The sequence below is a fragment of the Carassius carassius genome, chromosome 16 (genome assembly GCF_963082965.1).
Source record: "Carassius carassius chromosome 16, fCarCar2.1, whole genome shotgun sequence".
In the NCBI taxonomy this organism is placed as follows: Eukaryota; Metazoa; Chordata; class Actinopteri; order Cypriniformes; family Cyprinidae; genus Carassius; species Carassius carassius.
The window spans coordinates 17,607,964-17,632,037 of record NC_081770.1 but is presented as its reverse complement, the minus strand read 5'-3'; the positions used below and the strand labels follow the sequence as shown (position 1 = coordinate 17,632,037).

Below are 24,074 nucleotides of genomic sequence, written 5' to 3'. Positions count from 1 at the left end.
TGAATCGGAAAGGTCTAGTTTCCCCCTCATAGATCTATGCGTGTAACTTTTCACTCATTTCAATGCTGCAACATTTAAAGTCAGCTGCCTTTGTAAATATATGGAGTTTAACTTTCATTTTTCCTTGATTTATTTCTGCAATGTATCTCTGTTTTTATTTTCTTTTTATTATATATCTTTTTATTATATATATATATATATATATATATATATATATATATATATATATATATATATATATATATATATATATATATATTATCAGGGATGTCAAACTGTGTGATTAGATAAGTGTAAAAAAAAAAAAGTAAATTGTCTTTATTTAGTAGTTTTCTTTGCTTGCTTTTTGCAGATCCAAATTTACGATTTCAGTAGCTGCTTTTCTTTTACACTGCCAAAGGTTTTTTTTTTTTGTTAGTGCTAAATCATGTCAGTTTAATTTCTGAGGTTTTATATCATTTATATATGTTGGTTTGGCGTGCTGTTGCAAAATTTGACTATTAGTTAGGCCAGCTTTCTCCTCGGTCATATATTCCGCCATATTTTTGGCACAAATCTCAAGCATATGAAGTCCATTATTCACTTTAAGTTCATGTTGTTGTTGTTTTTTCAGTGAGGAAAACTGTCTTGGGTTGCATTTAGTGTTATAATTGTTTTGTCAAATGCCATACTGATCACAACTAGTCAAGTCCAGGGTTAGTCATAAAGAGTTAGTTCACCCACAAAATGAATGATTTGTCATGAATTACCATCTCGTTGTTCATATCTGCATTTTTTTTCTTACGTGAAACACAAAATGTTCTTGTTGCTCCCAGTTATTGTTATGGGAAAGATGTGATGTTATGCGAAAAATAAAACTACAGATTTAGTGGCTCAGATTCCCCATCTGCATAAATAAATTAAGAATCCTTTATAGTCAAGATTATGAAATATTTCAAGAACTGTTAGTAACTTCCCATTTCTCGTCCCACATATAAATAGTTAAACATCTTTCAGCTCAAGTGGATACACATTCCCTGTAATAGATAAAAAGCCATTATATTTCACTTTAAACTCATATTGTAAAACGCTTTGCATTACCCTTAAACGCTGTGATACATTTTTAAAGAAGTACTTAATTTAAAACTGTCAGACTCGAGCCAATCTGAACGCATGCCTCGGGTGGGTCGATGAATTTCTCAGTGCAATGTTTATTATTAATGTGGGCTCCGTAGCAAATGCACGCTAAAAATCTCTCTCGCTCATGATTAGATGGCTAAACCATCTCCAATATTTCTCTTTTTTACTCGTTCCAGTATTGTCACGCACTTAAAACCATCACAAATGATGAAGAAAACCAAGGTGACCTGTTAGCCACACCCTTAGATGAATAAAAACATCAAATATGGGCTATGGCTATTGTAACTGAAACAGACTGCCCTCCAAGCTTTTATAAATCACTGATATTTTTCAACCTATTCTCGGATCAGTATATAAAGATGGGGTCATCTTCATTTGGCGAGCAATCCAGGAGAACGTGGCCATCAAAACGTCCCTCATTATGAGGCTGTTCAGGTGATAGATATAACACAATGGGCCTTAAAGTTGTATGCCACCATTGTGTATTGACAGCGATTTGGAGCGGGAGCTCGTGGGAAGAATTGCATCCACAGAAACAGGCCTTAAGTGCCACTTAAAAAGCGCTGAATCATGGTCTCGTAATGAGGCTGCATCTGTTCAACTTTTAAAAAATTATTTCATACTGGCGAAATGGCATTGTGCTTTTATGGAGGGTTTTGTTGAGTGTAAATGCATGTTCATTGGGAGGGCAAACTCTGTGCATGATATTAAGACTGTGAATCAAAGTTTAAATGTGTGTTTGTGTCTTCTCAGAGTTGGTGCGTAGCTGCAAGGAGCGGAGGTGTCAGTTTGACTGTGTGATCATGAGAAATGGGACGTCCTGTTTCTGTGGGGAAGGTTTCGAACTGGATGAGGATGGGAGGCGGTGTCAAGGTAAGGGTCGTTAATATTTGAACCCTGTTTGAAGAATTTGACTCTTTAGAAATGTCACTGAATTTAATTGCTCCTTAGAAACAGTTTTGGCTTATTACAGGTAATAAAGGAAGAAAAAAAAAAGCTTTCCAGAATGAAAAGCTTCCTATGAGCTAAAAAATAATAATTTTGATGTAATATCATATCCCTATACTCAGTACCTGATGAAAAACATTTTAGATAATCAAAAGAGCTTTCTCAACAGTGCGAGCTATGCTAAGCTAACAGGGTAAGATGTTAGCTACCTGAAAATTTGTTTTGAGATGTTTTTTTGTTTTGTTTTGAGATTGTTTTTAGATTTCATTTAGATTCCGAAAGAAAAAAGTAATCTGATTTTGAATCAGTGTTGGTACGCAAAGTTCTTAGCCATCTGAAAAGCCTTACATTTTATTTACCTTACTGTATTTAGCTTTGCTAATGTGATGTGTACATGCAAAGATGTAATTAATATATTTTTATGATTAATATTTTTTTTTATTGATTTTCTATCATTTCTAATCAGATACTGAATGATTAAATATCACCATTTTTAGATTTGGTAATTAAAAGAGATTCACATTATTTACATTTTTTTATTTCGCAGTTCTAATGAGGCACAGAAAATAATACACACGAAAGTTGCCTCAGCTGATATTATTTTGAGTTCTCTAGAAAAGCTATTGTAGCTGTCCAATGCATGAACTCGAACCTCAGAGAAATCGTTGCTGATTTCTTGATAAATTATGGTTATGTTAACCAAAACAGCAATTTTCTCACCCTTCCCTCCCCAAACATGCATTTGCATATTCGTGTTTCTTGATAGGTTGCTGCAGAATGGTAACATTAAGGGGTTTGAAAATTTAGGTCATGTTTTAACACATTTAGCGTTTAATAAATAGCCCCGCTATTGTCCACAGATCATGATGAATGCAGGGATTATGGGACATGCAGTCAAATCTGTATGAACACGCAGGGATCGTACAGATGTGCTTGCACAGATGGCTTCAGCCTGCAGGCCAACAGACGATCCTGCAAAGCCAAAACAGGTGAGTCCATTTATCATCCATGTTAGTTCCAGTTCCAGTCCAAAAAAAAAGAAGAAAAAAAAGAAAAGCGTATTAAGCAACATGTATTTTACTTTGATCTTTAACGGTGCTTTAAAAGTACAAGTCTTGGAATAATTAAACCCATGCATGAATAAAATAATATATCAAGTTACTGTATTAAGTGCTGGAGAGATAGAGGACTGGTCTAAATCTGTTTGTGTAAACTGATGTTTAGCACAATGCTAGTGCTAAGGGGCGCTGACAGGGTTTTAGGGTTGCTAGTTTTTGGGGGGTAGTTGCTAAGATGTAGGTTAAGGGGTTTTAACACATTGCTATGTTGTTTATAAGGTGTTTTGTGAAGTTGCTAGGAAGTTATAAGGGGGTTTTAGCACATTGTTACAGTAGGGTTGCAGGGGATTCTATATATATATATATATATAGCATATTGTACCAGTATGTTTTTGTTTCTGGGTAGTTAGAATGTTGCTAAGGGTTCTGAGAGTTTCAGCACATGACTTCTACAGTAGGTCATTTTTGGTAGTTGCTAGCCAGTTGCTAAGAATTTCTGAGGGGTTTTAGTGCATATCTATGTTATGTGGTTTCTAAGATGTTTACGCTAGCTGTTGCTTAGTTGTTATAAGGGATTTTTGCACATTGCTATGTGATTGTTGGGATTCTTGTTTTTTTTTTTTCTAGCATGTTGCTAAAGGGTTCTGGGATTTTTTATTTTTTACATATGTATTTGTGGTTGCAAGTTGTTATAGGGTTGCTGAACATAATAATAACATTTACTATAGAGAATGGTCTCTTAGCAAGAACCACTAGAAAATTTGTGTTCAATACCGAAAATAAGGAAAGGTCAACAAACTCCACAATTGACATTTCAATCAGCATTTAAATGATAGTCGTCTTTAACATCCTAAGAACTAGCCTGAGCTAGATGGGTAAACACAATGCCCTCTGGGATGTTTGATTGAACAGGAAAGCCTCAGTGGAGTAGCGCGGTCACAGTTGTGATCATCCGAGTGCATTAGTATAGATCACACTGTCATTCGCCTGATGCGAGTGTCAGTTACACTTATTGTCATCAATATGCAAATGGCCACCGGCGAGCTGAGCTATGATAAAGCCGTGGGTGAGATAAACAGGGGAGGCCTTAATGGAAAGTCAATCAGAGCCCATCTAGTCTGACCTGTGACTGTCTATCAAATTTAGAGATGATTACAAGCTCAGAGTTAATTGCACTTCATGGTGTCTGTTTATTAGTGTGAAAAAAAAGCAAGCCGATCACAAAGTTTACATGTGCATAATACGTGTCGCAGCAATTAGACTTTTTTTCCATGAGTGTGAGCTTCTTAATGAACCTGTTTTCATTTCTATATAAGTAAGCAAAAATATAAGTAAATATTTATATACTGTATGTTCATGTAACAAATACATATTCATATGTTATATTGGTGTTTCTTCAACTACAAGCATTTTTATATTCCAGGTGCAGTTTTTTTTTGTGATAGATAGATAGATAGATAGATAGATAGATAGATAGATAGATAGATAGATAGATAGATAGATAGATAGATTAGTGTATCTGTATATATGTCAATGTGTGTGTATATTTTATTAATGCATATATCAGTATTTCTTAATATTTGTTTATATACATTTACTGTGTGATACTATGTATATTCATGTGAATATGTGTACAGATCAATATTTATGAACATTTTATATACTATTCTTGTGTGAAAATTATGCAATTTAGTCATATTGCTAACACACACACACACACACACACATATATATATATATATATATATATATATATATATATATATATATATATATATAAATTATTTGTTTTGTTTTTACAAAAATGTGGTGGAAATGACATTTGTAGGTTCAGACAAAAATAACAATTAATATTGTAATTTTAGTTTATTATTGAAATGTCTACAATAGTGAAAGTTCCTAAAATGCGCATTATGTTTAATGTGAATAATTTATTATAGATAGCTCTAAGGACTTTTTGCATTTTGTGCTTCCTCTTTCAGATCCTGGTGATAAACCTCCGGTTCTGTTGACAGCAAATATGAATTCTATATCAGTTGTTTACCTCAATGGATCATCTATGCCAAATCTCAAGTCCATTGAGACAAATGGGACTCAAATATTGGACTTTATTTATAGAGAAGAGTCGCTCTGTTGGCTTTCAGTGGCCCAGGATACAGGTCAGCTGTGGTGTGCCCGCATGAGCAAACTCAAAGGCTTTTCAGAAAAACACCAGATACGGATAGGTCAGAACCTACAAAGTAAGTACGCATGTCAAGCCTCGAAGCTCAAATTAAGGAATGTTTCGTAACTTTGATGATTAATTCAGAGCAAGTGCAAACTAATGTCCTTTGAAGTTTTTATGAACTTGAGTGTTGTGTTTAATGTCCATATACATTTTCTCATTAGTCTCTCTTTTTCACTTCTTTTACCTCTTGAAGTGTTTAATGATCTGCTAATGAAGTGTTTAATGTCACAAGGTTAATTGAGTCAAGTGTGCATGTCGGTGAATGTCAGTTATTGCTTCTTTGAAGCAAGCTTGAATTATTTATTGTTTCTAACTACCAGATCCCAATTTACAAACTCATAAGTCCCATGTCTAAAAATGAATGTTTTTTTCCATGTAGATGTGGAGCATATGGCCATCGACTGGTTGACAGGGAACTTCTACTTTGTAGACAGAGTGAACGACAGGATATTTGTGTGCAGCGAACAGGGAAATGCATGTGTCACCATCATCGACCTGGACATCCAGAACCCTAAAGGCCTAGCGCTGGATCCCATCATGGGGTACTCTTGCTAACACAATCATTAGGTCCTTTCATTTGTACAAGATGGTAGCTATGAGCTTTTGTTGTTAAAACTGGGGTAGATAGCCACTATACCATATGCATAGCTGTGATCGCACATCAGTTCATATATGAATGATATGTGTAGTCGGCGCCGATAGCATAGTGGGCAGTGTGCCGATATATAACGCCGTTGAGTTGCGGGTGTCTCGAGTTCGAATCTCAGACATTTCCCGATACCCACTTCCCTCCTTCCCTCCTTCTTACATGTCTACTCTACACTATCTTATCCTAATAGGCCTAAAAGGCAAAATGGCAATAAAAATAATGATGTGTGTATGAATTGTGAGTCTACAAAACGGGTTGACTTCCAAAATAATCTGAAAAATAGTTTGTCGCTCTCCGACGACGGGGACCGTTTCTGTGCCAGAATCGTTGTGTGGAGTAATGCAGATGACCTCCCCCTCTCTTATTCTGCTGTCAGTATGTGTTAGTATAAAGAGAAATGTCATATTGCGGCCCATTCATTCAGCTCTTGCTCACAGTGCCTCAGTTTAATTGTGCTGTTGTTACTGCAAACATTCAGCTCTAGCACAATATTATGCAGAATAGAAAAATAATGGGTATGAGTGAATCTATTAAATCTTAAACGGCCTTGACTTTTGATTTCATTTACTTCAGATAGTAGATTCCGGTTTAAAACTGCTCTCTTCTTGATCCCCCACCCCTCCCCCTCTCCCTCCAGTAAACTCTTTTTTACTGACTATGGAATGGTAGCCAAGGTGGAACGCTGCAATATGGACGGCACCAACCGAACCAGGATAGTAGAGTATAAAACAGAACAGCCCACCGCCGTGACATTGGACTTGGTGAAGAAGCTCGTCTACTGGGCGGATGCATATCTGGATTTTATCGAAGTTGTGGATTACAATGGCAAGAACAGACACATGATCATTCAAGGAAACCCGGTAAGATGTGCTCAATCTTGGTTTCTTCCCCTTGAACCCATGATCTTAATGTGAAAAAGACCAAAGCTGCTTACAAAATTGCATACCTGTGGGGTAGGTACTACTGTATGTTTGGTTTGAAAAAGTATGTAATATGAAGTATACAAAAGAGCTTGAAATGGGTAGTATGAATGAAATTTGAACATACTACGTCGTCTGCCATGTTGTCATCGTTAAGTGACCTATCGTTTACGTTGCTTCACTGCCATTTACACCTCTCCCATGGCTTCATGGGATATTAGAGTGACCACTGAATGCGCAATGCAGAATCTCTGCAGAATTGGTAGGTCATCTGGGTAATTTTTGTCTACATTGTTTTTTTTAATATTAGTTTTCACATTTCTACACTTGGCATACTTTGAATCATTTTGAACATACTACTTTTTGGCATACTGTTTTTTGAAAACTATAAACATTGGCATACTGTTAACATTTGCATGCATACTAGTCTTTTGGCTTACTCTTTGTTTTAATAATATGAATTCGGCAATACTTACTTTTTCTTATTACTATGAATTTGGACATGCTATACTCGGCTTACTGTCTTTCAAATACTATGAAATGGTTGACTACTTTTTTGGCACACTGTTTTCCCGAAAACTATGAATATTACTTTACTGTTAATATTGGCATATTTTTTTCGGTCATATTGCTCTTTTGGCGTACTAGGCGAATTTGGACATAATAGGTGTGCTTTTTTTTCAAATACTGTGTATTCAGACATACTATTTTGTTTTGGCACACTGTTTTTTGCAAACTCAAATTCATTCATTTAATCATTCATTCATGAATATTGGCTGTTAATATTGCTGTACATACAGTACTGTGCATACTTGGCATAATGTTTTTCACATAATTTGCATAACATATATTATGAAATTAGACATATTCAGACACAACACAAGATGTGTTGCCGTTTGCATGTGAATCCCCAACTACAGTAGGTGGTATACATCGTGCCCCTTTCACACTGCATATTGATCCTGTAAAATTGCCGAAATGCCTTCTGTGTGAATGCAAACACGTCACGGGATTGATTCCGGGATCAATCCCAGGTTGGGGGCCTAGTAACATTGCCGGGTTCAGTCCTGGAACAAGCTCTGTGTGAACAAAAGCTAGAACCAATGCCATAAAGGGTGTGTCATACTGATGACGCACGTTATCCTGCAACTCTTTTGTTTTGAAAGCAGATCAACGTTTGCGATAAAATATGTGCAAACTGTAATAAAGCAGAGATCAGTTAGCTCCTCACTATCCGCAATGAAGCTTAGATCGTTCCCATCATAATGTCAAGTGTCTTTATGGGATCTTTATGGGATGTATGTGAACACACACACAGATTTCGGAAAACCACTGGCAGTGTGCATGAACCACAATCAAATGATCCCGGGACACATTATCCATGTATTTTCCAGAATTTCTGTGTGAAAGAGGCTTTATACATAAACAACAATGCCCCTAGTAGCTGATCAGCTGCTATGTTTATAAAGCATTGAAAACACTTCCGCTTTGCTTCTTCTCCTTCTTCCCATCTTAGCGGCCTAGTGTTTCCGACTCCTAAATTACACGTCACATCCTGATGTCATGTGTCAATACGGGACCTTTATGGGTTGTGTGTGAACGCACGCACAGATTCCGGGAAATCACTGGCAGTGTGAATGAACCAAAATCTAACAATCCAGGAACAATTGCCAGGGCACATTACCCATGTATTATCCAGAATCTCAGTGTGAAAGGGGCTTTCAGACCAGCATATGAAAGTCTAGACTGGCACCTCAACCAGTCTAGACCAGTCTAGATTGGTGACCTCAACTAAGCTATCTATAATAAGTTATTGCGCATATTTTACCCAGCTGCCTTAATAGTCAGCAGTAAAGCTGTGATAAATGATGCTCCTTTGAATAACTCTTAAAGCAGTTTATTTTGAAGGCTATAAAGTTTGGCCTCTCTCCCTCACCCCCTCAATAGGCCCAAAAGAATGGTAATACAAAATTCATAGCTTCATAAATTCAGTATAAATTTCATCCATAGTTCATAGTATGGGCCAAGGGCACTCTCAAACCTGTGCATTTTTCTCAAAAAACAATAGATAATCCATCCGTGGTTGTTTATCAGCCTTATGAGACATATGGTGTTAACTAATACCCTGATGCAAAATTTAAGAAAAGAGTTTTATAAATTCCTTCTATCCCTTTTGGAAAGCGCTTGTGTGCAGGTGTTCATGGTTTACATGATTTACATGATGTTTTTTAAGTTTTCACAGTGCTTTTACTAACAAAAGTTCCTACAGTATGTTGGTTTGAATTCAACAATTGAATTGAATGAATTCAATCTTTTTTAGAAGAACAACTTTCCTGTCAACTGTGTCTGTTACCTCCAATTTAGTCTCTCACATTCAAACATTTGATTTATCTTTGCTAATTCTGTTTCACATCGCATCTTATTCTAAGGTCAAAGTAACATTTCAAGTTATGATACTATGCAAACCAACAAGTCAAACCAAAGTTTGGAATCAGTAACGTTTTAAAAAATTAATACATTTATTTAACAAGAATGCATCAGTCGTCACACTAAAGGCTATTGTAATGTTACAAAATATTAATAATTTATGTTTCGTGGTACTCTTGTGAATGGTGGCAGGCTGACATGGAAGAGGAAATAAATCGATGAAGTCATTACTTTTGATTCTGTGCACACAAAAAAAGTATTCTCGTAGCTTCATAAAATAATAAAAAAAAGATTGAACCACTGATGTCACATGGACTATTTAAACAGTGTCCTTGCTACCTTTCTTGGCCTGGAACATTTAAATTCCGTTGCTGTCTATGCAGGGTCACAAAGCTCTCAAATTTCATCAAAATTATCTTAATTTGTCTTCCAAAGATGAATGAAGGTCTTACTGGTTTGGAACGACATGAGAGTGCAAGTAAGGCAGAATTTTCAGTTTTGGGTGTACTATCCCTTAAAAAAATAAAAAATGTATGTATCATCTATCATGAAAAAGAAATATATTCCACTAACATTAGGGTGACCATATGCGCCGTTCATACGGGACACGTCCCAGCCAGGATTTTAATAATGCCTAAAACATCCAGATCAGTTTGACCAATAACATGCAGGTATTATACATAACCGACAAATCGTGGGGCTGCGTGTGAGAAGGTGAGATCTAGAGGGAACGATCAAAGCGATGCAAATATGCGCATGTTTCTTTGTTCGATTGACTTGAAGCATCGCTGCGCACAAATCCAAAAAAAAAAACCAAAGTGTGCCACAATGCTTCAAGTCAAACGAACGAATAAACATGTGAAAGCGATTCGAAAGCATAAGGAGCCGTCTGCTCTGCACTTTAGCTATCATGAATGTTACACAGTGCAAATAGCCAAAACCTGGATATTTTAGACAATATTAAAATCCTGGCTGGGACGTGTCCCATATGAACGGCGCATATGGTCACCCTAACTAACATATTAAGCAGCACAACTACTTTCATCATTGATAAGAATGGAAAATGTTTCTTAAACAGCAAATCAGCAGATATGATTTCTTAAAGATCATGTGACTCTGCGCAATGATGCTGAAAATTAAGCTTTTTTTTATCACAGAAATAAAATATATCCAAATAGAAAATAGTCTAACTTTTTAAATTGTAATAATATTTCACAATATTACAGTTTTACTGTATTTTTAAGTAAATAAATGCAGTAGACATAAGAGACTTCTTTCAAAAAACAAATGTTATCAACTCCAAACTTTTGAATAGTAGTCACCACAAAGTAAATCTTTGAAATATTTTATGCTATTAAGTACTTACCTGCCAAACTTTGTCAAATCCAGTAAGATTTTCTTACTTTTCTTACTGTCAGTAAAATAGTTCCAGAATCAACCTCCTACTTGTGAAATCACAGGGAGCATGCACCCAAAATGTGGCCATTTATGTAAAACCGTTGTTTTCCTTGACACTTTTGAAACAATCTCAATGTCCCCAGTCAGATCCGTTAGCCTGGTTGAGCTTTGAGTTTTTTTTTTTGACCTTGCAGAGTCCTGGCTTCCCACTACAACTCTTGTGTACTTTTTTTTATTGATTTGTTCATCCATTTCCTCCGAGTCTCAGCTCTAACATATTCCCTGGGACTCTATCGAAAGCTGTATTGGTGCATTTTTCTCAAAGCTGGCACTGAAAGATAACCTGAATTGAACTCCGCTACCTCAAACTCATTTGTTTTTAACGTCAGTCTTACTCGTTTTTTCCCCCGAAATCAAAGCCTCAACGCTACCTGCTGGTAATTTGTAGCACAGATGTGACATCAAAGATCCCTGCATATTTCAACTGGTGTCTGTCAGGGCTGCTGTTTATTCACCGAATGTTACATCAGCTCTATAGCTGGATGGATTAAAGAAGCAAATTTAAGCAGATGTATTTGTGTCGCGTTCAGAATTAAGTCGAAGAGGTGCCATGACCTCTAGATGAGTCTTTCTCTTTCCCTATCCCTGTGTTTCTCTTTCTAGGTGTCGCACCTGTATGGATTAGCGCTCTTTGAAGATTACCTGTTTGCGACGTGTTCTGAACCCTCCAGAGAGAGCAAGGTGGACATATATAGGATAAATCGCTTTAACAGGAGTGACACAAACACTGTTACCACTTTGGAAAGTGGCAGAGCTGTCCGAGTTTATCACAGATTGGCTCAACCTACAGGTAAACTTGTTGTTGGAGCATAATGTAATCACCAAAAACTCAGATTAAAAATAGTGATACTTTTTAATGTTTTTGGACTGAATTATACTTAAATGATCATATTAAATTGCTGTAAGAAAAGAAATGGATACATTTCTTCATAAAATATTGTATTTTTATGCATGTTGTTACATAGCAACAATTTATATACTGTACAATTATAAATTGTTTCATGAATGAGGCCTAATACAGATGAAACAAGCCAAAATGTCTTTCAATTTTACTATCAAACTTGCTAAAAGGAGTCCGTGTGTGTGTGTGTGTGTGTGTGTGTGTGACACAGGTATTACAAAGGAGAGGGTTACTTATGAGGACATAACCCATGTCCCCATTTTTCAAAATGCTAATCAATCATACAAAATGCAGAATCAGTAAAAATGCACAAAGTTTCCTGTGAGGGTTAGGTGTAGGGTTGGTGTAGGGTGATAGAATATACAGTTTGTACAGTATAAAAACCATTACGCCTGTGGGATGTCCCCACTTTTCACAAAAACAAACGTGTGTGTGTGTGTGTTTGTGTGTGTTTTAATATAAATATAAAAGTAATTGTAAGGAAAAGTTTAAAATAAGAAATACAGTTTCATTTTAATATGCAAAGCCGCAACTTTGTGAAAGTATATATATATATATATATATATATATATATATATATATAAGAAAAATATAAGAAATAAGAAATACAGTTTCATTTTAATATGCAAAGCCGCAACTTTGTGAAAGTATATATATATAGTATATATATATATATATATATATATATATATATATATATATATTTTTTTTTTTTTTCTTGCTAAACAATTAGTTTTTATAGTTTTCTTTTATTTTTTAGCATTTTTTGATTTTCAGTTAGCATTTAGCCTTACCACAAAGAGACTAATGAATTTGTGTCACAATATTGTAGTGTTTACATATGACATATAATCTCAGAAAATTTTCTTTCATCCTAAAAGTTTATAAACCTTTTTGTTTTCTTGTTGCTATTATTAGTTAACATTTAGCATTTTAAGTAGCATTGCTTTCTCCTTTATGTACAAACATTGTTTTATTCATTTTATTACTTTAAAACATTGAAGAAACACTGGTTTACATTCTATATTAGCATCTATTCATATTGCTAATTGTGCTAAAAGTTACTAATGAATCTGTGTCAAAATATCCTAGAGTCAAAATCATGAAAAACATTTTCTCCTCCTCATTTAAAGACTTTATGCCTATGTTTTGCTTTCCTAACTGTACACAATTAGCCCTTTATTAATTAGCATTTTGCTATGTAGCATGAAGTATTTTTTTTCCCCTGCTGTGTGTGAAACACCATTTTAATAATTTTATCCTCCTAAAACACAGAAGAAACACTGCACTAGATCTTGTATAACCATTTCACGGTGCAAAGTGACTAATGAAGTTGTCAAAATATCACAAAAAGCATTTAGCACATTTTATTGTGCTGTTTTATGTACAGCAGCATCGTTTTTAAAGATGTTTTAGTGGTATACAGTTGTTTACTATGAAAAATGATAAACCTTTTAGAGTGTGGTGATATTTTCCAATGCTAGCTCCATGATACTGACCTTTCTCGTTCTCCAGTCAGGACTCATGCTTGCAGTCCTGACACACACGGACGAAAGGGTGGATGCTCGCATATCTGTCTCCTGAGCCACAACTACAAATCGCGTGTGTGCCGCTGCCGGACCGGTCATGTCCTTGCCAGCGACGGGAAGTCATGCAAAAGTGAGGGTCACAAAAAAAAAAAAAACAATCTCTCTTTTCTGTCTCTTCCTCCTGTAGCTCCCTGGTGTCTGATTAGCTCTGGGAGATGGGTCTCTCATGTAAATGGTTTTTGGGTATTCCCAATGGAAGAGGTGCTGCTATCTGAAACCGTATATCAGATGGATGGCCCTCGTGGGTTTGTCGGAATGGAAATTTATGACTAAATTTATGGACCCGCAAGACGCTGAAGAATGGACACGTTTCGGTGATTAATAGTCCACGTTCAGCACATTAGGGCAGAAAACTTGGGAAATTGATATGTTTTGTCTCTTGGCATCAGGATCATTGACTATCTAAGAATATTTGTGTTTGTTTGTGTAAGAAGACAGAAGATCTTAAAAGGAGTTTTTCCTCAAAGTTCATATGGTGAACTACTTTAAAAGTATATATTGCCAACAGTTTTATTTAGTGTTTACGAATTATGCTTAAGTTATACCTTGTGTCATAAAAATAAGTAGCTTTCACTTCTAGATTTTGCCATATAAAAGCCTGTTTCTGTCACATATTATTAAGAAGAAGAAGAAGAAGAAGAAGAAGAAGAAGAAGAAAAAGTAATTGTGACTTAAAACTTAAAGATATAAATTTAGAATTGCATGTTTAAATGTTATATTTCTGACTTTTTCTCAATTCTGTTTAAATCTCACCATTTAATTTAATTTTTCTCTGATTCTAAATCTGCATCTTGCATTTTTTCATCACTGAATCAAAGATAAAGTAAAAATGACTTTTTACTCACAATTCCGACTTTTTTCCTCAGAATTGTACGTTTATATCTCTAAATTCTGAGAACATACAGTATCACTCTTATCAACGTGATCTCATGAGAATACGTGTGTATTTTTACGTTAAATGTGGTTCTACCACACGTACATTTACTTACGTTTTCATGCACATAAAAACGTACAATTTAGACGTATTTATAGCAGTAAAACGTACAAATACTTACGTTTTAGCAGCTAAAAAAACTTAAATAATCGAACGTAAAGTGTGAATTTATATGAATTCCCATGTATTAATATTAAAATCGTGGCTTTAATGATTTAAATCTGTTGTATTTAATTGTCATATCAATAAATGTTTTTATTGAATTTATTGAAAGCAGTTTACTCATCTACTTAATAGGAAATAACATTTCTGTGCATGCTGCAAACCATAGATACACAAAAGCACAGCATAAAATTACAAATCACATCCATTTTATTTGTTTGCTGTACTCCATATCTTTAGAATCCAGATGTTTGCAAGGAACATATCCATATCAATCGATCTTCATCTTCATTATCAGCAACAGCGTCCGTCACAGTCAAAGCCCGCATTCGTTATGATTCGAATTTGAAAATAGCGCCTGTGCACCACAGGAACGTTACGACATGGTTTACGGCACTAATATCGAACTCTCATTGGTTCTCACATAATTCGTCACAGATTGCGACATGTCGTGTTTCAGTTGATAGAGTGCGCCAGTGCTCCTTCACGGAGAGAAGACAGATTCATAATTTCACAGATTAATAAATTAAATTCTGCTCTGTACCCTATAAAAGCTATTACCTCCAGAGAGGACTGCGACTGGAACTCATTATCATTTGAACTACTTTTGATATTTTTTCGCAAAAAATAAATGATTAACATTGTGTTTGTTTGTCTGTTATTTGTTTATTTATAACAGTAACGTTATGTAGTTTTAAGAAATGGTTATGGGTAGGTTTAGGGGTAGGTGTAAGATTAACGTTAGTGGCTCAAAATAACGTTTTAATGTTATATTTTTACTAAAATTGTGTTTTATTATGTTTTATTCTTTTAACATTCTGTATAAAATGGGTAGGTTTAGGTTCGGGTGAGGTATAGGGATCTTACATTTATCAAAAAAAATTATAAAAAAGGGAAAATATACATAAATATTAACCACATCAACTCTGGGGACCCACCGGTGGGTCCAATATTGCATATGCCTAATTCTCAAAAAATCAAAATAACAGCTCAAGTGGTTAAAAAAATTAATCCGATACGCATTGAAAAGCAGCTTCATGAGCAAATTTCTATGAATAACTGACTGGTCAGAGAACACGTTCTATCTGTACGTATTTGAGGTTGTTTTTACGTAAATTTCGATACGTATCAAACCTGTAATTACGTCCAGATAATACGTAAATGCCACTGTAAATACGTAAAGGCACATACGTATTGGACAGTTTTAATTTACGTCTAAATATGTACGTTTTGATTGTGAGATCAGGCTGCTCTTATTTGCCCCTCAGAATTGGACTTTATGACTCGCAGTTGTGTGTATATCACGCAGTTCTGAGAAAAACAAAAGTCAGAATTAAATTATGTAAACTTACAAGAAATAAAAGTCCGAATTGTGAGATAAAAAGTCGCAATTACCTTTTTTTTCATTATTCAGTCGTGGAAATGGGCTTCCATACAATTCTGAGTTTTTACCACAGTTCTTTTTTCCCCTCAGAATTGCAAGAAAAACGGCAGAATTGTGATCTAAAATGTTGCAGTTGCATTTTTTTTCTGCCATAAAAGCCTTTCATACTTGACCCTAACAATGAGTGCTACTTAAAATTTTACCTTTTTTGTATAAACCTTCCCACATCCACATTCATTGATATTATTCATCACTGTGATGTGTCATTCAGCTCTCAGAAATATAACGATGTGCATCAAATGGGAGCATAAATCGTCTATTTTATAGTGGTTTTAAATATGGCTTCTCCAATTGAGTTTTTTGTTTTTATCTCAAATGTTACTCAATGTGAAGCTTTTTGAAATGAAGCCAGACTCGTCATTCATTTGTTATGAATGAGTTGAAGAACCATTCATTTGTAAATTATTTACTTCACTGGATTATACAAGAACAGGACATGGTTATTTAAAGCAGTTCACACAAAAATGAATTTCCTGTCTTTCTTAGCCTCATGGAAGTCAATACCATTGTACAACATTAATTCTCACATCTTGTGAATAAACTTTATAAAATAAGACTTGAGAGCAATGTAATGGTATTTGCTCGAGAGTCAATAATGGCTCAAATTTCTCTCACAATGGGATCATTTGGCCTTTGAATCAAAGTTCAAAAATGCATAATTTTTCTTGTTGGGTTCCTCTATCCCTTCATCCTTGATTCTTCCTCTTGTTTCTCTGGATCTCACTGGATCTCAGACCTAATAATAACTACAAGCATCCTCTCTACTGCAGCCTGTAAGTTATGAATTTCGAAAACATTGTGCTTTATATGAATATATCCCTTTCTTTGCTGCCCCCACTTAGGACCCTGTTTGTCCCCAGATACTTCTACACACACAAACACAAACTCCGATACAATTACAAACACAATGTAACTGTTATGCACCAAAAAGATGATTGATTCCATAGAATCGAATCAGTGGAACTAAATCTGGTTTTAATTAAGCTTATGTAATTAGCTTGAGCCTCTCGTTTTGGATACATTTTTGTCAAAGGCTTTAATTTGCAGAACTGGATTGAAAACAGAGGCTAATTATATCAATTAATTAAGCTCTGACAGTACTGTGGCAGAAGGCTTATTACGTTACGCCACTGCGTTTGTTTACATTGGGTAATTGTGTATTCGCAGAACCAAAGAACGAGCTGTTCCTGTTTTACGGAAAAGGACGGCCCGGGGTTATCAGAGGTCTGGATATGAATATCAAGTCTGGAGATGAACATTTGATTCAAATCGAAGGGCTCGTGAGTCCCAGAGCGCTGGATTTCCATGCAGAGAGTAGCTACATCTACTTTGCTGACACTACAAGCTTCCTTATTGGACGGCAGAAGATTGATGGAACCGCTCGGGAAACGATCCTTAAGGACGGTATGTTTACTGTGATTTACTCAGAGATTAATGTTGGCTTTTATGTAATTCTGTTGAGCCGTACCTCAGTTTTATTGTGTAAAAAGCTCTTAAATATTCTCTAACGAACTAATTTTCGCTTTAGCTTGGTGATGAATCATCTGTTCAACCATGCGGCGTGGTATGGTAGAATCAGGCCACCTGTACTTGAGCACTTCTATTGCCGTTGTTTCCAAATGGGAAGTTATTTATCATACATTTTGTGCAATTCAGTCGTCGGGGGAAGCTCGCCGGTCGATACCGTATAATTTCACTGGGAAGAATTAGGGGAGGACAGTGATTAATTGAGCTGTCTTTGATGTTATCAAGCTAAAAGAACAACATTTTCTCAATTTCTTTCTGCTCTCTCTTTTTTCAGAGCTGGATAATGTTGAGGGTATTTCGGTGGACTGGATAGGTAATAACCTGTTCTGGACAAATGACGGTTATAGAAAGACCATCAGCGTGGCTGGGCTGGACCGGCCCTCGCAGACCAGGAGAACACTTTTAGAAGGCAATATGTCTCATCCCAGGGCCATTGTTGTGGATCCTCTAAATGGGTAAGCCCATGATACCTTTCCTGCTTACAGAAGCATTTAAAAGATTATTCTGCAGGGATTTCAATCTGTTAAAGCCTTGGATGAAATCCAGCCATTTAGAGCACACTGGGGGTGGGATGTTTGCCCTTTGCACTTAGAGATTTCATCAAGAAATTTCGACAACCCTGTTCTTCCTCTAGTTTCATTAACAAAAAGCACTGTGGTAGTATTAGATGACAATAACATGGTACTTTAATATATGTTATGGTGCAGCAAAACACAATATTTACACACATTGAACTCCAAGGTATTACCATATGTCTAAAAGAATAAAAAACTGACTGTGGTGAGTTGTTATTGTCATTATGTGAATAATATGCAATTACTTAATACATAAAAAAGTAACTGTAATCTGTTTATGAGCTTTTTTAAATGTAATATACTCAAATTACAAGTATTCTTTTCTTAGAATCTGATTAAGTAATCCAGATTACATGTAATCAGTTACTTCTCATCACTGTACATTGGTCAAGAAGTCATGAATTGGCATCAGATTATAGTATTATGCTACTTTAATGTATTATGCTACTGTCTTTTATAATATGCTACAGTATGTGTCTAAAATTTAAGACACATACTGTAGCATATTATAAAAGATTAAACCTGAGTAAGTTTCTTCTTCTGTTGAACACAAGTTATTTTAAAGAATGTGGGAAACTAAACAGTTGGTACACAGAAATATAACTCTGTGGGGACACGATATCGATAATTGTTGCTTTGAATATCACGGTTATCGTCAATACCAGTATATTGGGACACCCTAGTACCTAAATTTCAGAAGCATGGTATATTTCACAGTATGATGGTATTACTGTCTGAATGCCATATACATAAAAACAATGTAAAACCATGGCACTTTGGTATATAGCACTGAATAAGTATAACGATATTCTGAAGAATATGATGGAATTACCATAGTACACATCCAAGAATTATATGATGGTAAATGTTGAAAGAAAGAAAAAAATCTATTACTATAGCTCCAAAAAACATGGTACTATACCATGATTATAATTACATTCCTTGATTCCTTGAGTTACAAAACACATTTATTCAATAATATTGTTAATTTAAATCGAAGACAGTTAAAGATGTACTATTGTGTCAGAGGGAGCTAACGTGAACATCCTCATTCAGTGTCATTGCTTAGATGGAAAGGCTTAAAGGGAATACAGAAACTCCATGACTGTAAATCGCTGCCTTGGCAGAACAGTGAAGCCTGACATAAGAGGTTTAAAAGTTAAAAGGCAGGTTCCAGTTTCTGCTTACATTTTAGTGACTTCTTTCCATGTGCTGTACACTTGACGTGTTTATCCTGGTAATGGGTTTCTGGATTGGGTTGTCAGTTTTTAATAGCTTCGGTGTCTTGGAATTTCAGATCATTTTAGTTGCAAATAAGACCTGGAGTCTTTGGAATAATTACCAGTAATCAGTTTTAATCTGCAATTCATCTGTAATTGTGTTACTAGAAACTGGTTTAAAATTTGAAACACTCTAAGTTTTTTTGAACTTCGGATCACGGCTTAAGCTTATGCTGAATATTCAATACCTATCCCAGCTTACCCCCCCCCCCCCCCCTCACTTAAATCCCATTTCCTTCTCTAAAAACTGTCCTTTACCGTGTCTGTCCTTCCATATCCCATGTATGCATGTCATTTCCTGTCTGTGCTTACATGATAAGATGGAGGATTAGCAGTTTATGACTCTAGGTCCTGATCACATTTGCTCTCCATCTCCATCACTTGCCTGGTTTGCCTGTTCACAGCAGGTGCTGTCACTCAAAGCCCCGTCTCGTGAATTATTCAACAGGTCACCAAATATGATTTGGGGGAATAAATTCCCTCTGTCATGTTATGTTAGGCTGCGTCCAAATGCGCAATGCTATGTACTAGTGTTAAGTTTATGTTGTGAAATGTAAGTGATTTGAACTTAGAAAATATGGACCTTGAACGAGGTGCAGAACAAAAAGTTTTGGGTTCCAAATAAATCATGAATTAATAAAAAAAACATCTTATTGTACAAGCCTTTTGTTTAGATGGTTAGGTGTTGATATTGAACTCAATTCTTTTAAAGGATTATTTTACAGTGAGCTGTCTTTTAGAAGGCACCTTTGAACAAAAACCCTGGTCCAGGGGCATAAATTTAACCAGTATGATAAGACTGTGTCTTAAGAACTAGTTTGACCAACTAGCAGTTTGACCTACTTGAACTGGTACAGCCAACTTGTAACTGGTTTGTTCTTGGTCCAAGATGGTCTACCAGCTTACGACCAGCTTTGAAAGCTAGAAACCAGCGACAATGTTCCAAAATCAGCTGTTTTTTCTTTTTCTTTTTTTCAACTGGAGGTCTAACCATAGTCTTTAGTTCTGGTTTGAGGCATTCAAATCCTGCTTCTCAGGGAATTTCCCAATTGCTAAATGGTGCCCAGTATTGGATGTTGGTCTCACTGCTGAGCTTCTTAACTAGCTCAAAAAGCATGGTGAACTATATATTCCAGAAACACCATGATGGTGGTTTGTTGGAAATCTTGACTACACTACCAGTTAGAAAGGGTGTGGGCAACTCTGGCCTTCGAGATTCAGCAGTGTTTATGCTGCATTTCATTTGTACTCGGAAGTTGGAAATTCCAAGTTCCCTGTAACTGGAACACCCTCCCATATGGAGGTAAATCGGTAGCTAAACTCGAGAGGTTGATAATCTGAATGCGAGATCTTGTTATATTAATATTTGTATTTGTAAATTGAAATTTATACTCACAGCTCTGATGTGAAAAGCTGAATCTTTCAATTTGCACCCACAGACAATGATCAAAAGTCACATGTTTTGAATTGGAAGTTGTAGATTAATAGTTACAAATGCGTAGAATGACATTCACATAAAGAAAATGACACAAATGTTTACGACATATTTACTTTACTTCAGTTTCTCTGCACATTATCAAGTTGACACTTACAACCTCTCAGATCTGGCAGTCCAAGTTCAAATCCTAGCGCTCTGATTTTTGCTACTCCTCTTGCGGTATTCCTGTTGCAAAACTCACTTGTGCACTTGTATATGCAGATGTGAGAGAGCAGAGCTGGGGGCAGGGCTGTGGTGTGAATGAAGATATTTTATTGTTTGATGCCCAAACAATGAACAACGCCAGCCATCGTGACTTGCCAAGAAATAAATTTGTGTTTTATGCATATGTATCAGTTATTTGTAAAACACTGAAAACTATATTCATCGAAATATCCGTAGCTGTTACAGGATTTTAAGACACTGCATTAATTTTGTCATTCAGGTATTATCTGGTAGACAAATAATGCAACATCTTTCAAATGCATATCCTATTGCATATTGCAGAGTAATATCGCTGTATCAGAGCAGCTTAGAAACAGTTGTGACATGTGTCATGTGGTTCATGGAGCTATCAATAGTACTAAACATCTCGCGCTGTTAATATGTTTAAATGGGATTAATCGGGACAGACAGCAATTTCACTATATCTGCAGTGATTTCTAGTAATTATTAACACATAGGGCCCTATTTTAACGATCTAAACGCAAAGTGTAACGCGGTGAGATCAAAGCATGTCACAACTGTTTCTAAGCTGCTCTGATACAGCGATATTACTCTGCAATATGCAATAGGATATACATTTGAAAGATGTTGCATTATTTGTCTACCAGATAATACCTAATACACTTTTGATAAAATGGCGGAAATTGTTGGTGGAAAAGCTGAACCCTTCTCAAGCGTAGAAACCGATCAGATATTCTACGGGGTAAGCAGGAACCCACCAAAGCTCTGCATGATGAGTCAGTTAATATATAAATGTGTGTGTATTGGTACGATTGTTCAATTAATTAGCCAATTTCATTCATCATTATAAGTAGTAATAGGATGAATTGCAAATATGTAGCCTAATTCTAATACATGCAATAACTATCCATCATTACATTTTTATATTTTTGTTTTTAATATTTGTCATGTTTGTGTGATGCATCCCTGTGTGTAATGAGCAAAGTCAACACGCACTGTGGACCTGACCAGAGGTGCATTTTCTACCAGCGCGCTCTTTAAAACCCTCTGGGGATGGATTGGGCGGTACCGCCCAAAATGGCATACTTTTACAAATGTGTAGTTATCTCAAAAACTATTAATGCTAGAGAGATGCGTTTTTTTTTGCCGTCTTCCTCAGATTCCACTGAAAACAGCGGTATCCAGTTTGTATATTAAACACGCTTCCCTTATTGCGCAATACCACTGCGTAAACAGGCCAATGAAAACTATTATGTTAGGCAGATTCAACACGCAACAACCAATGTAAAAACCGCTGGGAGGAATATTTTTCTAACCCAATCAGAGGAAGGTTACCATGATTTATTCTAGCCATTCAGAGGACTCTGTAGCTCTGCTGTAGCCTTGTAAAAGCTGGGCTGGACTATAGTAAAACGACCTCCAGCCAGGTGTAATCAATAACCGATCGGAAAATCAGCATGAGGTGGAGAAAGCAGAAAGCGATCGGAGTGTTACATAGAGCGATCGGAGTATTAGCGAGCACAAAGAGATCAATTCGAGAGAGATATAGCATTATTACAGAATTGTTTTATCAAAATTGCAAGCAGTAAAAGATTTAGGGCAGAACAAGCTCTGGAACAATTACTGGAAAGTGACGAGGGGAAATCTGGAGCAGACAGCTTTTACACAGATGACGAAGTATTTTACCAGGATGGGGAAGATCCATTTGAGGACTGGTATGTAACTTCAAATAACCTCTTTATCATTATAATTTATTATATCATACATCTTGAGTATGTATATGTTTTGGATTTTTAGTCAGATAGCGATTGAGGCATGAAATATTTGTTTTAGTGTACCATACTACTCTTTCCCTGTAAACTCAGTTCAAGAGTGGTGTGCAATTTGTTTCAATAGACTGACTTACTCAACTAAGTAAACTGCTCAGGTCAAGAGAGGTGAAATGTGTTTTTAGTGTACAGTGGAGTTTCATAGGGTTACATGAGTTTATAGGAGTTATTTTTTCTACATTGAATTTTGACACAAAAAAAGCTTCCAGTTTGATTGTGTATTTGCTCTGATGCAGGATGCAGACAGGACAACTCGCCGCACACCCCTACCCATTGTCCCTTGGACCCAGCAAACCCTGCACACAAGCCTGCAGATGTCAGAAAGTACTGTGAGCACTGCAAGGCAAGCAAAGTGTACAACAAGACCTCCTGGCCTTGCTTTGCTCACTGGCATGCCTAGGACTGTTTGTAAAAAAAGTTAATTATTTAATTGTTCTTTACACATTTGATTAAAAAATAACACATTTCTGTCAAGCAAAGAGTTTGAAAAAAAAAATTTTTTTTCAAAAACTGTTCTATATTGTGTGTTTTTCAGTAATAAATTACAAAAAAAAATCTCATTTTCGTTTTTGAAATTCTCTAGTTTATTGTACAATTTTTCACTCATACTTCCTTTATAAACATATTGCATGCATGCTTATGGTAGCTTAGGGTCTTCTAAATCCATCGATACCAAATACATGGTGGTCCATCATCATTACATATGGTTTATAAGCCGAAATGTAAAAATAGAGAAAACAGACCAAAAAGGGCTTAGTCCCAAAAATAAAAAAAACGCCTAGGACTGTTTGTAAATAAAGTTAATTATTGAATTGTTCTTTACACATTTGATTGAACATTAACCCATTTCTGTCAAGCAAAGGGTTTGAAAAATATATTTTTGGGTCAAAAACTTTTCACTTTTGTTGTGTGAGGTAGGATTTTCAGTAATAAATGACAAAAATCTCATTTTCGTTTTTGAAATTCTCTAGTTTATTGTACAATTTTTCACTCATACTTCCTTCATAAACATATTGCATGCATGCTTATGGTAGCTTAGGGTCTTCTGAATCCATCGATACCAAATACATGGTGGTCCATCATCATTACATATGGTTTATAAGCCGAAATGTAAAAATAGAGAAAACAGACCAAAAAGGGCTTAGTCCCAAAAATGAAAAAACGCCTAGGACTGTTTGTAAATAAAGTTAATTATTGAATTGTTCTTTACACATTTGATTGAACATTAACCCATTTCTGTCAAGCAAAGGGTTTGAAAAATATATTTTTGGGTCAAAAACTTTTCACTTTTGTTGTGTGAGGTAGGATTTTCAGTAATAAATGACAAAAATCTCATTTTTGTTTTGAAATTCTCTAGTTTATTG

The 24,074-nt window shown here is 35.7% G+C and overlaps 1 protein-coding gene across 2 annotated transcripts in view; it reads left to right on the top strand.

The window, feature by feature from the left end:
• Positions 1–24,074, top strand: part of LOC132159763 (low-density lipoprotein receptor-related protein 1B-like) — a 283,789-nt gene that overhangs the window by 66,365 nt on the left and 193,350 nt on the right. For both annotated transcript variants that reach the window (XM_059569364.1, XM_059569363.1), the window contains exons 4-12: positions 1,873–1,992; positions 2,928–3,056; positions 5,108–5,365; positions 5,732–5,894; positions 6,639–6,861; positions 11,410–11,596; positions 13,223–13,366; positions 17,004–17,240; positions 17,638–17,818. In XM_059569364.1, coding sequence (XP_059425347.1) covers positions 1,873–1,992; positions 2,928–3,056; positions 5,108–5,365; positions 5,732–5,894; positions 6,639–6,861; positions 11,410–11,596; positions 13,223–13,366; positions 17,004–17,240; positions 17,638–17,818 — 1,642 coding nt within the window. The remainder of the gene's footprint in view (positions 1–1,872; positions 1,993–2,927; positions 3,057–5,107; positions 5,366–5,731; positions 5,895–6,638; positions 6,862–11,409; positions 11,597–13,222; positions 13,367–17,003; positions 17,241–17,637; positions 17,819–24,074) is intronic.